General features: G+C 41.5%; 1 protein-coding gene across 5 annotated transcripts in view; it reads right to left on the bottom strand.

Annotated features, from left to right (window-relative positions):
- MAP3K4 (mitogen-activated protein kinase kinase kinase 4) overlaps positions 1-13821 on the bottom strand; it is a 68012-nt gene extending 54191 nt beyond the window's left edge. For 4 of the 5 annotated variants that reach the window (XM_027729499.2, XM_027729497.2, XM_039380804.1 and 1 more), the window contains exons 1-2: positions 13483-13821; positions 236-426 (exon numbers count right to left, since the gene is read on the bottom strand). In XM_027729499.2, coding sequence (XP_027585300.1) covers positions 236-426; positions 13483-13544 — 253 coding nt within the window. In that variant the 5' untranslated portion in view covers positions 13545-13821. The remainder of the gene's footprint in view (positions 1-235; positions 427-13482) is intronic. The other variant, XM_027729496.2, reaches the window with a different exon arrangement.
- Between the last annotated feature and the right edge of the window lie 3085 nt (positions 13822-16906).

Here is a 16906-nt window from a genome sequence, read left to right on the forward strand (position 1 = left end):
AAAAATCCCTGTGGCAAACTGTTCACTGTTTGAGTACTCTCATAGCAAAAGCTTTCTTTTAATACCCCAAAGAGTTTTTTCCCTTGTTGCAACTTACGGCAGCTGCCTCCTGCCCTTTCACTGCACCTCAGGATCTGGGTCCATCTTCTGTATATCCCCCTCCATCAGATAATGACAGGCTATTGCTATGACTTTATGATCATTTTGGGAAAAAACCTCAAGACACCACACCTACCTTTCAAAGTGGAGCGGCTAGCAGGTCTCCCAATGTTATTTTTCTGATGCTTTGTTGACATACGCTTCATCTGGCGGGGTGTACTAGGAGGAGAGGTTCCATAGAAGGTGTCAGCACTTGCTTCATCTGATAACTCCTCAGGGTCACATTCAGAGATCTTGCAAGTAGCATCTTCTGATTTGCACTCTTTCCTGTAGAGAACAAGACAGACCATGATGTTCAAGCTAAAGAACTTTTACTGGCAATTCATCCATAAAACCCAGTCACAGTCAACCTTCTATATTTTACTGCCACATCCACGTACACTTACCCCAAGTTTTCACACCCATATGGACAACTTTCTAATCGAACAAATTATAGGCAACATACAAAGACGATGGTATAGGTAGAGGAGAACATAGTGTAAACATACATGTACAAGGAATATATTTCTTTCTGAAAAAGTTTGTTGCAAGCCTAAACTAAGAGGTATATGAAACAAAGATTCAAATATGCAAATATAATGCAAGACAGTCAATCTAATCAGCAGCAGGAACAACAGCAGAGGTTTTCCCTTCCATCCTCCAACCCCTTAACCCGTGCATACCACAAAGGTAACTTCTCAGTTGACTGAAAAGGCTCTCCTACCCTTCACAAAACTTATCTAGTATAGGACACCTGAACGTATTTTCCACAGACCTTAACATTAAGTATATTAATGCCATTGATACCACATATAAATATCATCGCTCCCCAATGGTGCCATACAAGGAATTCTCTTGCTTTAACACATACCTGGGACAAGAACACAGACCAGTAGCTTCAAAGAGAGAAAAGAAAGTTTGCCTCCATCCTCTCATGTATTTCTGAAGCAGGTACGCAAATAACAACTTGACTCTATATAACTCTCAATAACTCCAGTAAAACACACTGAGGCAAAGACACTGATCTAAATCAAAGTAGCACCAGTACCCTGTAACTCCAATTTCACTTGAATCACAAATGACATTTTACTTGCCTCTATTTTTGAGGCAGATAAGGAATGTTACTTACTCTGGTGGAACGAGTCTGAATTACTGCAGCAAGAAACATGCCAGAATATTGCCAGCTAATAGAACAGCACTAAGGCTAACAAAACAAAAACAAACAGATACTGTACTTTTTGTTTATCTTTAGCTATAAACAGAAATAAATACCTTAGCATGCAGAACAATTATGTTCTCTACAAAGCCACAGGAACATTTAGTGCATGAAATACTCTTCTCACATTAGAGCTTTGAGAAGGTAGCAGGCAAAGAGATTACCCAAGAAGGTTAGAGGTTACCCAAGAAAAATGACTCAGGTGGTACTGTAGCACCACCTGTAGTCTAAGGAGAGCCCTACAGTGAATTTAATCACAATGGCAACCACACAATTACCAACACTTTTAGTCTAGTTTCCTTGCCTTCCGAAATTGTGCTGTTGGTGTGTTTTCCAACAATCCAATTTAACCAACACCCACTGACCAAACACAACAAAAAGTCTTACTTTGTTCCTACAAATCTTGTGAAAATAGGCGGGTGAAAAAGAAAAATGGATCTTGTAAGAGCTGAGGTGGGAAAGTGCAACTCAAGTTCACATCTTTTTGGCACCAGAAAAATTTTATTCCTAAGACCTCTTGCAAACAGCCCTACTGCAGAAAACACTTAGAGAACACCCCTCTGATTTTGCCGAAGGCAAATCAACCACAAGAGACTAAACCACATAAAACAGAAGTCATTAGTTTCAGTGCTTATGAAGCTATTTATTTTTTCAGTGATCTCACTGGCCTGGCAAGGCATAGGATGGAGTGCTGATGTCCTGTGGGGCCTGGCAGAACACATCCTGTGGCACTTGCATTAGGTGTCCAAGGCAGTTTTAAACTAGGATAAGTTACCTCGTTATGAAAGACTAGTGAAAACACTGTTTTTCTTCTGTTTTTAAGTAAGCAACCTCTTCAAAAAATATAACGATCAAACCTCTTCACCAGGCTGAATTAGGCAATCTTTAAAGAACATAAGTTGGTCACTTCAGTCATCATCCCTGGAGGCATTTAAAAGACCTGCAGCTGTGGCCCTCAGGGACATGGTTTAGTGGTGGACGTGGATGTATTACTTTACAGTTGGACTCGATCTTAGAGGTCTTTTTCAACCTAAATGTTTCCATAATTCTACTTTCTTTGTTTCTTGCTATGTCCAATGAGAAGGCATGAATGCCAGAAGTATTCAAATCACCCTCCAACCTCACACCTGAATTACACACTTACCTATACGGCAACATCCAGTATGACTAACTTAACATTTGGCCATTTTTTCTGGGTAATTTAGTAAGCTGTTCTTTACTTTGGTAGAAAGCATAGCAGAGATGCAGCACTTGAAGTCAGATCACATGCAGAAAACATGCAGCACTTGAAGTCAGATCACAAAACAGCAATCACACTCTACAGAACCACTCCTGTTAGCAGCTGACGAGATGATCTAACCAAAGCTGGCTAGCCTGCTTAGAGAGACAAAGGCACAGGCTGCAACCCAAGTTTAAAAATTCAGCATGCTCAGTTTAGGGTTCGTGTGCAAAGACTACACCTCAGCTCAGAACTCAGATCAGTGCCAGTGAACACAAAGACTCAGTTTCACCAGAGCAAGCCTTATTGAACAACAGTGCACTAAATATAGAGGGTCTGAACTAAAGCAGCTACATGCTAGTATCAGTTTTTCTCATCCGTACAACACCAGACATACACGATCATCAGCAGGAACACTCTGCTATTAAAACCAGTCATAATTTTTACAGATTACTGACATAGCATTTGCAATGTTTGTGTGTTATTTACCGTCATGAACTAACCACAGACTAATTAAATCTGCCAGCCTACAAAATGCAGTGCTGGCAAACCCGAATCAGATCATACTATTGGTTATTACACAGAATTGTGGTTCCTAAATACTGTTGCAACCAGAGTTGGGAAACATTAATCACAGCTAATTTCTTCTTTGCCACCAAGAACTGCAGATTCCCGCAACCCCCCCATCACTGAGGACCATCCTAATCTTAATTAGCCATACACTGGAAAAGTGAAAGCTAGAAATGTGACAACTGCTGCTACTATTTGACAATAACAGTCTAAACCCAATCCTTACAAGGAAAACTAGAAGTACACAGTTTTCACAGCAGTCTGTTTACAGGCTGCTCTTAGCCTCAATTTTAATGAGCAAAATGCTTCTTAGCAATTTTACCCTAGGAACACAGGAAAGATAGTAGCCAGGATGCCTAAATCAGAAATACTGGGAAAGCTGCAAGAGCAGCATGGTAAAAGCAACAACCAAAGCAAAATACCTTGACAGCTCTGGAACGCACCAAAAAAAAAAAAAAAAAAAAAAAAAAAAAAAATCAACAAATCAAGAACATTTCCAAAAAGTAACTACTTCATGTTACACCAGGGTGCATTTCAACCAGAATCTGAAAAGACAGAATACAAAATTTCTTTAATTTGCATATGCAGATGACAACAGGATTTTATTTTTACTTTTTTAACTGTGATAGCAATGTATCTACAATTCCAGCTCAATCATGAAAACTGAAATAAATATTATAGATTTTCAAAGGTCTGCAAACAAAAATGGGTCAGTGGTAAAACTGTCGTATGAAATTTGAAGCAGTAGGAGAGGGAGCAAAAGGCTGGTAACCACTGCTATTGATAAAGGCCATAAGCCTTTGGAAAAATGCAGTCATTTATCACTGGAAATAAAATAACAAACGGAAAGTAGGAAGACAAAGTTACATAGTCTGTTTTTATTTATGTCTATTCCCAATTAGCTAGACTAGCAGAAAACACAGGCACTACACACTGCCAATCACATCTTTTTAAAGTTAAGGTAGCTCTACCTAAAGGTAGTCACAATCATTCCATATCAAAGATAAACAATATTCTGATAAGAACTGTCATCATCTCCCAGCTGCTGGTAATGCAAAGAGCAAACAGAATTTTTAGGTACCCAACTCTACATCTGTTAAAACTGAAAAACAGTAATGAAGATACTTGACCTTGTTTTCACATTTGAATCTCAGACACCCGAGCTCAGCACTTTTGAGCAGTCAACGTTAAATCTTAGTCACCAATAACCTGTCATTGCTGCCAACATATTAATAGGACTCTTAGAAACTTGGTAATATACTTCATAAGATTTTTAACAGTATAATTAAATTACACTTGAAACTAAGGATATGTTTGGCTTTATAATTTGTTATCCTCAAGATAATTTGGATAAGCTAGAGGAAAGTACCAAGTTTGGGGTTTTGTTTGAACAAGAATCACTACCACAAAGATAAACTGCAGATACAGTCCTCCTTAAAGTTCTTCTAGTGTAAAAATTTGAAACAAACAAGAAAGTCTTCAAATTATGAAGGGCAAATGCAATTAGACTTGTAAAAAGCACCACATCTGTACTAAAGCCTGAATCAGCTTCCTCCTGAGGAAAAAAAAAAAGTTTTAGTACTTCTGGGAAATATCACTTCTTAGCAAATGAATGACATGGTTTTGGGTAAGGAATTGGAAGCAGTATCTGTTAGCTGTTGCCTTTCTACATCCCACCAGTAGAACAAAAATATCTGAAAGCAACTTCAAGTTAGAAGGGAGAACAATAACAACAGTTTTGGTGTTCCAAGTTTCTAGTTCACAAGGAATCTTGTAGCCATTACTTTACTGTAGATAACTTAACTTGACAATAAAGCCCGGCAGAAAATCATCTAACAGTACCCTCTACTGGAAAAGAGGAACTTCAGAGTACCATTCCTTCTGGTATATATAAATAAAAAAAGGCAGAAACGAAGCAAACAAATAATAACATTCTTCTCTGAAGAACTTGCTGCCTCCCCAACTCTTCCTTCAGTTGGTAAGTATAAAGCAAGATCGCTAACTCCTTCCATTTCTGTTTTTCAAGCAGGCTTCTCTAACTCAATTTGTGTATTCCTATGATCACCCTTATAGCTGCACTACTCTTCCTTTCTACAGGAGATGACTAATCCTATCTAGTTAAATGCATCCATTTCCCAGCTCTCCTGAAAGCTAAGACATAAATATTTATGAGGGTCACATTCAACCTTTCATTGATTTCTCTAACCATAAAAGCAGATAATACTTAAAGCACACAAATGTCAAGGCTAAAATGAACAGCAGGAAAGAACACAAACTTAAAACTTGATCAACCTGAGATTAGCTCAGTTGGTTGGAGCATGGTGCTAATAACACCAAGGTCATTAGTTTGACCCCCATATGGGCCATTCACTAAAGAGCTGGACTCTGTGGTTCTTGTGGGTGCCTTCCAACTCAGAATATTCTGTGATTCTAACTTACCTTAAAATTGGAAGAAAGTTTGAAGGAGACAGAGATCCTAAAAATAATGCCTGGAGGTGATCCGAGTAAATGAAAAAATATTTTGTCATGTTGTCTTAAAAGAACATTTTAAGGCAAAAATCTAGGGCTTTTCTGTATTCACTAAGTATTTCAAAACTACATTTTAAAGAAGATACAGTACCAGCCTAACAATTTCAGTTTTAAGAAATATTCATATTCAAATTTAGCTGTACATAGCTACAATTTTTTCTCCCTGAGGAATCAGGGCAAAGGCAGAACATGTGATCATTTGTCTCTGTCATCTAGGGATGAACCACCAGCATGCCGGGGAAAAAAGGATGACACCTGGGCAGGAAGTGGGAGGGCAGAGAATTTACTTAGAACAGATAGTAATTTTACCATTTACTGCTGACACAAAATGCAAAAAAGCACTTGCATCTTTCATCAAGTAAGTCTGCAGATGCAAATCTTACAGAATCTAAGTTTTCATTAGAACAGTTTATGGCAGAGACACTTGTAAGAGCATAAAAGCCACGAGGTAATAATAAAAAGAAAAACTTTGAAAATCAAGTAGGAAATGTAATGAAGCTTACTCATACAATATTTTACAGTACAGAACCTCAGAAATTACCAACATTATGGTCACAGTAAGATGACACAAGAAGGGGAATCTGTTCCCGTGCACCTTTTGCCTCCCATGTTGCACATCCCTGCCCTCTGTGCACAGAAGTCAACCATCATGTGACCTCAGCCACCAAGCTGACAGGGAAAAAAAAACAATTTTGGTGCATCATTTAGCTGTCAGACACGTGACTGCTAGATCCAGAAAGAATGCAGTGGAGGACCTTGGCTTCCTTTTGTAGATAAACCAGGGGAGAAAGCAACCTGTTGAGTGTAAAGTGAAATCGTGCCTTCAGTCACTCGATTCTGGCTGCATTGAAGCAATTTACAGGACTGTCTGTCCCTTCCGCTTTCCACTTGGCCAGAAGTCACCAGCAACCAAGATGCACAGGTATAACTGAAAGTAGGGCCCTTGGTTCTTCACTGGTGCTGCTGAAACGATCCAGCTTAGCCGGAATGTCTTTGTTTGCAGGATTTTTCCCAACTTCAACCACTTTAATTTTGCTTAGGAGACCAAATGTTACACTAGCAAGTTTCATATGGCAGACATTCCTAGTCCACGGAGGGGAAGTGATGGATGTCAGGAGATGACAATAGTGAATTCTAATCGGAGTCAACTGCAAAACCAATGCAAATTTTTACTTGCAGAAATAATAAAAGCAAAATAGTTGGGCAGGAAGATGGTTAAGGTAATACCTGTATCACCACCAAGAACTGATTGATTATGTAGCTCCAGTAGCTTATTTACAAATTAACCTATGAATAGAAACACTAAAACTCCATCAGAAAATAGTCACGATGTATCAGTAGCACTTTAAAAGCCATGCTTTGCTCGCTATTTACACCTTGTTTATCTTTGAAGACCAACCTGTAGCACAGCTGCCCAAATACAGACACTCAAGGCTGCTACGAACCCCTTGCCACCCACTTCCAAACTACAGGTTTATACTACAACAACCTTGCTAACAGTTAAGAACCAAGCACAATAAATTCTAGATCAGCTAACTCCTGGGAGAAATATAAGGCAAGTATTTCTGTTGCAACACAAATAGTGGTTTAGAGCAGGACTTCACGGTGACAAAGGAACCACTACTTCTCCAGAAATCAACAAGGAAAAATATAAAAAAGTCATTATTGGGGAAAAGACTAATGTAAAGCTTAGAGCTAAATAGCTACGCTTTAACTGATTCCCAATGACAACTCTTCCCCTTTGGTAACTCTCAATTAAGCTTTTTAATTAGAACAGAAGGACCCAGCAAGTGTGGACACACTTCATTTCTACAACAGGCCTCAAGCACATGTCTCATCAGCCAGTGCTGTCCATTACAAAGTTCCTTACAGCACTACCGCACTCACTAGCAAATTTTAGCTTAAGAGAGAAAGTCAAAGAAAATTATCTGCTTCTCAAGATCTGGAAACTACCAGAATCAGTTTTGTGAATTACTACTACTTTGACATTTTACCCAAAATTCTCCTATTTTCTTGGGCAGAAGCTTCTATGTGCTTACTACATTTACAACAGAAAGGCAAAGTCACAGAAAAATCTAACGAAAGCTGTTGAAACAGTGGTGAGGTGCTGAAGCACCTGCTGAGCAATTATAAAAATATGGTAAACCTCAAAAAGAAGAAACTGTCAAACAATGATTGAAAAATAAATTATGCAAAAAGCAAAGCAGTATTCATATCTTTTTATTGCAAGTAATGCTAAGAGCTACTAAGACTTCTGAAAGTTACACCAACAAGAAATAAATATAAGAAAATTAAAAAAATAGAGCTCTTGTAAGAGTTTTGGCTGTTCTTCATGTTCTCATCTTAGAAAAAATAATACTCAGAACTTTCTGTTCTTTTTACTAGTAAATTTGGAAACAGAAAAAGGTTATCTAATTTTTCCATCTTGGATTCTTATACATTTTTATGCAAAGTTGAAATTGTGATGTAACAGCATTTACAGTAGATTAATATCTGAGTTTCCGATGATAAATTATTTTATTAAAACTATGTTATATTTTATTTTTATAAGAAAGATCAACAGGCCTATTTAATTCTGCCTTTGCTCGGCAATGTGAAAAAAGTGTGAAAATGTTGATGGGTTTGTCAGGTTTCCACATCCATGTTTAAGCCTACCAGGTGAAGCTGCAAACGGATCAAAGTTTAGAACTGCAGAAACAGGAGCTAAGAGAACTTCACCCAGCCCAGCTAGAACCCAGTTCTCTTAACTACTAATGTTAAAACATTCACTGACTCCAGTCCCCATGCTTCTTCCTTAGTGCTACTTTTTACAACTTTAACTATATGTAGCTCCTATTTGGGGGAAAAAGAAATTTAAACTGATTTTTTTTTTCCATAAGAAGTTCTGAAAGATGTTCTCCTCACTAAAGATGGTTGAGCACTACATAGCACAGTATCATCCAAAGAGTAAGTGCTGCAGTTAAGGTCTTGGCACCAGCACAAATCATATCCTAAGGTCTCAAGCTACCCACTGAAAAAATAAAGTATATTTAATTAAAAACTACTTATGAAAAATCTGTACTAACACATCTTGTTGGATTTTCAGGAAAATTTAAGCTACACCAAGAAAAGCTACATACTACTGGGACAAGAGATATGACAGAAAGTGTTAGGGTGCTAGGCTCAACTATAAATAAATCACAGACCTCTGACAAAAGGTAGAATATGTAAAAGCTATTCTGCTCCCATTCTCCCACACACAAACTTCTGGCAGACAGTTCCACTCCTAGATAATAGATAAGAAGAAGTTAACAACTGGTTTTGATCCCAAAGTTTCAGTTTGTCTTTTAGATAAAGTCATAGTCTACAAGAACCATGAAAGCAAAGCTATAAAAGTTAAATATGCTTTTAGTGGAAGCTGATGCCTAAGCACCTGATGCTGGACTACTACTCTGTGACCTCTGGAAAACCCATGTGAGGCAATGGAGCTTCATTACTCAGCATTATTTGGAGCATCCCAAAAGCTCAGTGGTCATGTCCATGGCATGTTCTACGCTGTGGCTGAGAAGTTACAGAGGCATAAGTAACTATGGCTTTATTACCACCTAATGGATGGATGTTTTATAGCCAAAATGGCAAAAACCTCTCAGAGAACCCATCAGCAAGTAAACCAGCAGCACATACAAGCCAAGGGCAGAATAAACCATAAACATATACCACATCAGAAAGCAACACATGACATTCAATAGCATTGAATATTAGCAGGACACAGAAGGAACAGAACTAGTTTCCTCCTACCTTGAGATAGCAGGAGACATTCATAAGGACAATAAAGTGATATCGCATCTTGTCCAGCTCCAGAATAAACCTGATCAAGGTTCACGGCAAGTTGATGTGACCTTACACACAGCATTCTTCGACTGAACATGCATGAACATTAAGAACTCAGCAACGCTCAAATTCAGGTGTTAAACATTGCTATTTGGCTTTATGCTTGCAGTCAGCCAGGAATGAGCATGGGACTATTATCAACTCTTTAAATAAATAAGCTTCTAAGTTATTTTTAATAATTCAAAAATCATTTAGTTAATAGATTACAGACTAAACACAGTATGAATGTAGATAACACTTGAGAGAATGAGAACTTGGAAAGTAACAGCCCTGCAAACATAAATGTCACATACAACAGTAAATCCAACGAGGCAAATGAAGAAACAAGAGCTGAGGTACCTGCATCTTCCTGTGCTGACAGAGATTAACATCGTACTTGACTAGCAGTAGGTAGTATGAAAAATTGTCTTCTAAATGCATTCTGGATGCAGTATGAAAGAATGGTTTGCATATTATTTTAGAAATATGGTTGTCATGGAAGCCAAATCTTTACAGGCCTCTAAAAATCCCAATTAGTTCCCTGAAATAAAAATCACTGCACATCCCTTATCCTTTCCCTTATATTCAGTATACCATTTTTCGTCATAGTACGGTTTGCATTCCAAAAGGGTCAATCTCACTAGGTTACATAATAGTAAAACCAACCTTGACACAGACAGCACTAATTAACAGACACAAAAACAACTGAAGCAGGCACACAACATAGACTAATCCTTGCTGCTACAAATACCAAAGACATCTCAACTAGCACTTCATGTGTGTGTGTAGGTGGAGCAATCAGTCATTCATCCCAATCTTGCACATGTAAACAAGAAAATGCAATACATGAAGAATAGAGATTACATCTTGCTTCATTTAAATGCACGGGGGGAAAAAAAGCAAAACAACAAAGTATGGTAACACTCTATATACTTAAATAATTTTCCCCACTATAGTTATGATCCTAAGTTAATAAAATAATTTTAAACCCTTTCACTGCTGATACACTATCAGTCATACAGATAGTTTGGCAAACAGGAAAATAGGTTGAGCACAATTCTTGACGTGACCTCAGGCTTCTCCCAAACCACAGATGCTGCAGACTGACAGCCCTATTCGGTGTCATCATAGAGCCAACAAATCTGATAGACAGACTACTGAAAAGTTTCCCAGCACAGAGGAAACCTCCACACTATTCACAATTCTTTGTCCCACTTTATTCACAGCCTTGCTCCTTTTTTCACCCCTTGAACTGGATGCATGCAAGGAGAAAAGAGGGCTACAAGTAACCACGGCAGAAGTCACTACTCCTATGGCTCTTCATGCCTTTGCAGTGCTGCCAAACAAAGGACAAAGTCCCAAGAAACTAAGGACATGCTTAAGGCCTCACTGTTTTCTATAGTGGATTTTGTGCCAGAAAATTCTTAGAAAAGTCTAAAATTTGGCTTGGGAAATTTAAAGTCTATAGGCAATAATCAAAAAACACCAAACATCTGTTTTAATTAGCATTCGAAGTTACCTACTGGAAACATCTGATCTGGAAAACCTTCTGCTTGTTTTGTTATAAGGACTGATATTTAAATGTGAATACTTCCCAAAACTTTCCAGTAGTATCTTTTCATTTATGCATAACCACTGCATGCTATCCAGTGTCCAAATGCAATCCTATCTCAAAATCAAAATCTGCTTGTAGGTTCCCTCAGTATTTTTCAGATTAGAGCAGCCTCCCTTCTCCCCACCCCAAAGTGTGTTTCAGGAAATAAAGGAAGACCTGGGAAAAACAGTATGATTTTGGATTCTCAATGAAGACTAAGGACTGTGTAATTCAAAAAAAAGAAGCCATGAATATATTTTATGCTTGCCTTAAATTTATAAAATCTACCACTGCATTTATATTCTAACAAGACACAGAATGCTCACACAAAGGCAAGCAGATTTCTAATACATAAGGCAGTCTCACAACAACAAATCAATAAGCTTTCTCTTTTAAACAAATGTAGGTGTATTGTTAATGAGAATGACTGAATACTTCTCCAGCAGAATTTAACTTAAAGAGAATGCATTATATCAATGCACTTTAGTGCTAGCCAGAAGAATTCTTTATCATAAGAACACATTCATACTCTACAAAGAAGAATAAAAGCAATCTGCCACCAAAGAGATTTCAAATTCCCAAGCCTGCACACAGTCCCATTGATTTCAACAAGATCTGACCTCACAGACCCAAGACTAAACCTAATAATGACTCCAAAGTTTAAATCAACTGTAATCATGTTTGAAAGATAGAAGATGCTTTACTCTTTTATTACATTTAAGTCAAAGCAAGTGCTGCATAAAGCCAGAGAAGCAGTTCAGTTCTAAGGCAGATGAGAAGTTGGTACACAAAGCACACACTGCACTGAATCACAGTGGAGTACATGCACTGCCCTACACAAATTAAGGCTACTTAATTGTTTTAAGACATCCCTTTCCCACCCACCAGCTCACTCTGAAATAACTAATTCAGTTTTCATTTGCTGGGTAAAGTTGCCACCAAATTATCCACACCCACATCCGACTCATATAAACTGTCTTGTAATAACCAGAATCCACCAGAGGTCAGAAATGGCCCTGCACAGGAAATGCCTGGGTGTTTCCATTCAGGCCCTGAAGATTACTCTTCTACATGAAGACAGCCCAGGTCTAGGGTCATGCTGTTGTACAAACTTATTTTAAATCTTTTTCTGCTTAACCTGCACTATCAGTCTTTGAAGATACTGTAAAATGGAACTTGGAAGATTATAAATTCAGTAGCTCTACTGACATTTGTATTTCACAATATTGCTGTTAAATTTAATTAACTATTATATACCTTCTGGTTTTGGCATTGTCATGGCGTAAGAAAAACAAATCATTAATACACATTAATGAAAACTCAAACCAGACATTGTTCAACTCCATAGCCTTGATCCACACTGGACTGTATCACCAATTCACTTTTATTACATCAGTACAAAACAGCAGCTTGCAGTATCCATGAACGATCTCAGCAACATGACAGCACACAGCTCTTTAGCACAGCACACCTGGAATACAATGCACCAGACTACTGCCTGACAGTACAAATTGGTCACACATGCGTTTTAAAAACGTTTCCTGAACGCCTCCTAGTGAGAAGTGCATCAACAGGATGTTATTTTAAAAGAAGAAGTAATTGCCACTGAATTAATAACTTGGACTTATGCAATAGTTCTACAGCCAGTTGGAAACACTAAACTATGAAGTAATTTGCATCTCCATCTCTCAGCAGGGCACAGATGGAGAGTTGCAAAAAGCTAATCTGCAGGTCAGCACATTCAGGAGGTGACAGCAGTTGCAAAAACCTTGAGGCACCACAACACTAGTCTTCTTTGTGAAGGTGGTTTTTTTTTTAACTCTTTCTTCTGACAAATATCGATTGCAATGTTGCCAGCAGCGATACTCCGCGATCCTGCTGTTTTTCGCCAGCACGCCAGAGAGAACCCGATTTTAATCACGGCTGCTATAAACACGAGACTCCCTTCCAGAGGGCAGCGCTTTTATCACCGCAGTTCACAAGCCAAGGAGCACAGGTCACGCTCCGCCAGCCTCCCGGGGGCTGCATCTGCTGCTGCCGCTACTCCCTGCGAGTCCCCGAACTTTCGCCCCGACCCCCCGCGCCGGGCTCGGCACTGCCCGAGACACCCGCTCCCGCCGCGCGGCTGGGGGCCAAGGAAACGAGCTGCTTGTAATTGCGAAGCGCCCACAAAGCGCTGCCTTACCCACCGCAGCCGCTAGAGATTTCTTATCGAAACACTTTCTCGCTCCGTGGGCGCTCTGCAGGAGCGCTGAAGCAGCCGGAGGCTCTGCAGCGCAGAGGGACGGGAGGCTGAGCGCGCTCCCCTGTCCCGGCGTTCGCAGCCCCGGCCAGCGCCGCTACCCGCACGGAGCTCCCCGTACTGACCTCCCCGGCGGCGGCTCCTCCATGGCGGCGGCTGCACAGACCGGCGCGGCGGCGTCTCTCATGCATGCAGCGGGGCCGGCATGGCGACGGGCCGCGCTGCGCGGCGCGGGGGCGCAGCGAGGAGCGGGCGGAGGCGGCGCGGAGCGGGAGCGGGTCCCTACCCGGCTGCAGGAGCGCGGCCGCGCAGAGCCGCTCGCGCGACCGCCATCTTGGGAACGGCCTCCCAGGGCAGCGGCGCCGGCAGCATCGCTACGGCGCGCCACGAGGGACCGGCCACGCCAGAGGCGCCCGCTCCGCCGCGGCCGGGCTGGGGGCGGCTCCGGACACGGCTCCGCCGCCTCTCCCGCAGCCGCGGGGACGGGGCGCGCTGTGGAACCGGAACACTTCCCCCTACAGCCGCAACCAACACATCCCCACAACTCTTCGGGAGGGGCCGTGTTTATCCCGGCGGCGAGCGGTGGTGGGGGCGCGGCGGGTGCTGCTGCCCCCTCCCCGCCCCCGGCGGCGGAGCGGTCAGGCGATGCCGGCAGCCGCGGACCCTGAGCCTGCGCGATCTCACATCGCTGGCAGACAGAAATAGAAGAAAACTCTAACTGCTGGGAGGAAGGTGGTTTACCTCAGCAGGTCTCAGCTCCCTGCAGCCTTGCTGGCATCATGGCCACCGCGTGCGGAGGCTGGAGCGACCACGGCCTGATCCAATAAGGTCGAAGGCGTGAAAGGCCCTTGAGATCCCGTTGGGGAGGTGCATGGACGAATGATCTTTATTCTGCTGCTGACACAGTAACTTGTTTAAATTTATGAACCTGGACTTTCTAAACCTGCCAGCAGCTCTGCTTATCGGCCTTGGGCAGGGAACCGGAGCTTTGTTATCCAGTTGGAAATACAGGGAGGAAAGATGTAATTTACTGGACTGTGCTATGGGTTGTTTCATTGTCAGGGTTGGTGAGAGGGAGCCTCATTTTCTGTTTTATGGGACTGGAAGCACAGCATCAAACCCCAGCATCGGTAATGTGCATACAAACCGTATGTGTTATTTCTGAGGAGGGAAATTTGAACTTTGACTGGAATCAGTTCTAGATTCTGCTTTATGTGCAGTTCCTTCATTAAATTAGCTCTACAAGAAATTTGCACCTTTCTGTCTGATACTGAAGTTCAGTTGTAAAGCCAGATAAAGTTGTCTGTTTATCTGTAAAAGTTTACAAAACAAATTCAATAGGCCTATTGAAATAAAAGATTTTTTTTAAAGCTGAAATTGCATATTATACTTCTGCTATACATTTACCATCTTAATAAATACATGCATTAAAATGCAAGACCAGATGAATAACATTATGCAGGAAGCCACTTACAGTTCAAGAAAAATACCTAGATCATCATGACCCTGATGGTCATAAACATCAAGACATTCAGTATTCAGGTTGAGAATTATTACTTAAGATACCTCTAGAATTTTTGGCCAAGGTTAGAAATTCTGAAGTGCTAACCTAATAAGTTGCTTGTCATCTCCATAAAAAACATAAGGGAAATCTGCCTATTTCACAGTATGCATAGGGTTTAGTATGATCACAAATAACTAAGGCGCAATGTCATTGATGAAATTTTAACATTCTTTTCACTTATGTTACGGGTATTGTCTGACACCATCTCTGCACTTATTTACAGGGCACAGAAGTATTTAGCAATCGTGGCAAAATCTTTCAGCTTCTTTGCTTCTTCAATCAAAACAATCAGTGTAACGGTATATTAGAAGCACACAGCTTTCATCAACTAGGAAAAAAAATCTGATACTGCCTTTTGCCATAGATGTGATGGCATAATGATGCAGACACACAGACATCCCAAGGAACTTTGGCAAAGGTGGAAATGGGGACTGACCACTGTCACTGCTTTCTGTAAATATAATTTATTGAAGTAAATTGGGCTTCACTGCAGCCTCTCAAACAAGGAGGTCCAGAAAAAACTTCCCTGCATGCCTCTTCCCCTTCCCCTTCAGGGCAACCCAGCATATTGAGTTGCATCACATTCTTGTGGTATACCTTAGAGAATATTCTACCACTGCAGATAACTGGCCAAGCAAAGCAAGGCAGTAAGTTTGATACAGTGATGCTCCTTTGTCTGCAATAGACCATAGTAAGCAACGTAGGAGAAAACTGTAAGAGGAGAGATTTATGAATGGTCTACAGAAAACTTGGTGTAGTGGTTTGAACCTTGTTTTCCCCAGAAGCTAACAGAAGTGGTAGACCCCAAGGGGTGGAAACCCCTGGAAGTTTTGAAGTTCTGCCCAATGGGCGCTCCTGCAGAAATGTAAACATATCACAACCAGACCGGAAAAGAAGAGTTGTAGTTTGGTTGTAGGAGAGGTGGCCATGTTGTAGAGCCACGAGGTAGGGGCTCTGAGCCCCTTGGGACCTCTGGCCCCCTCCCAGCCCCTGGCTGGGGGCTGCAGGGACCTGGAACAGCATAAAGCTGGGCTAGGTGCCTGTAGTTATGCCGGGAGATGTTTTCTCCATGGGCACAGAGCAGCAGCCGACGCTGACCAGAGAAACAGTGGCAGAGAGCCAGAGATAAGACCTGAACTGAAGAAGCAGCAGAAGCAACATGCAGCACTGCAGAGGAGACTCCTGGAAGGAGAGTCGAGGAAAGGAGAGCCAGCAGCTTAGAGCTACAGAGTTCTTGGGGGTAAGACTGATACCAGATCCCCAAAACTCCTTTGAGACCTCCTGGAAGGAGGAAGATGATGGACTCTTACTTGAAAGAGCCTTGAAGTGCGACATGCACTGTAGAAAGGAGCTAGAGAGCTCCGAGAGGAATGCAGGGGAAGTTGACCTTGGCTTCCCCCCCTCGCACTGCTGCCACGGTGGCAGCCTGAGAGACAGGGCACAGAGGCCCTGCAAGGAGATACCAGACCGTCACGAAGACCCCCCTGTGTCTTCGTGATATGACGTGGTGAAACGACCTTGTCTGGGGTTACGAAGACCACGGAAGACCCCTCGGTTGTGAGGCGATGGGGCCGGGGGAGCTTGAATACCTCCCTCGTGGACGCTGGCAGAAAGCCAGCTATCAGCTGCTGCATGAGATGAGAAGAAACCTGCTGCCTCAGAAGATGCTGCTGTTCAGAGACTGGAAGGGATCTGTCCTTCTTTCCCTCCTGGACTTTTATTTGGAGGGGAGAAGAGATTGATCCATTGTAAATACTATATGTCATGGTAGAGATAGTTTGTGATCATGTGTATAATGTGATATGGTATTTATTTGTACAGTCATTGTAATATATTTCCCTTTCCCCCACTTTGGAGTCTGGTGTGTTTTGTCTGGAAAAAACCTCTCTCACATTAGGTTGAGATGTGGGAGGGGGAATGGAGCTAGGGAATTGGATGTTGGGGCTATCTCAAACCTTGACACTTGGGAAGAAATTGAAAGAGAT

This window comes from Pipra filicauda, unplaced genomic scaffold, assembly GCF_003945595.2.
Source record: "Pipra filicauda isolate LSUMZ 115617 unplaced genomic scaffold, ASM394559v2 scaffold202_size1376763_pilon, whole genome shotgun sequence".
NCBI lineage: Eukaryota > Metazoa > Chordata > Aves > Passeriformes > Pipridae > Pipra > Pipra filicauda.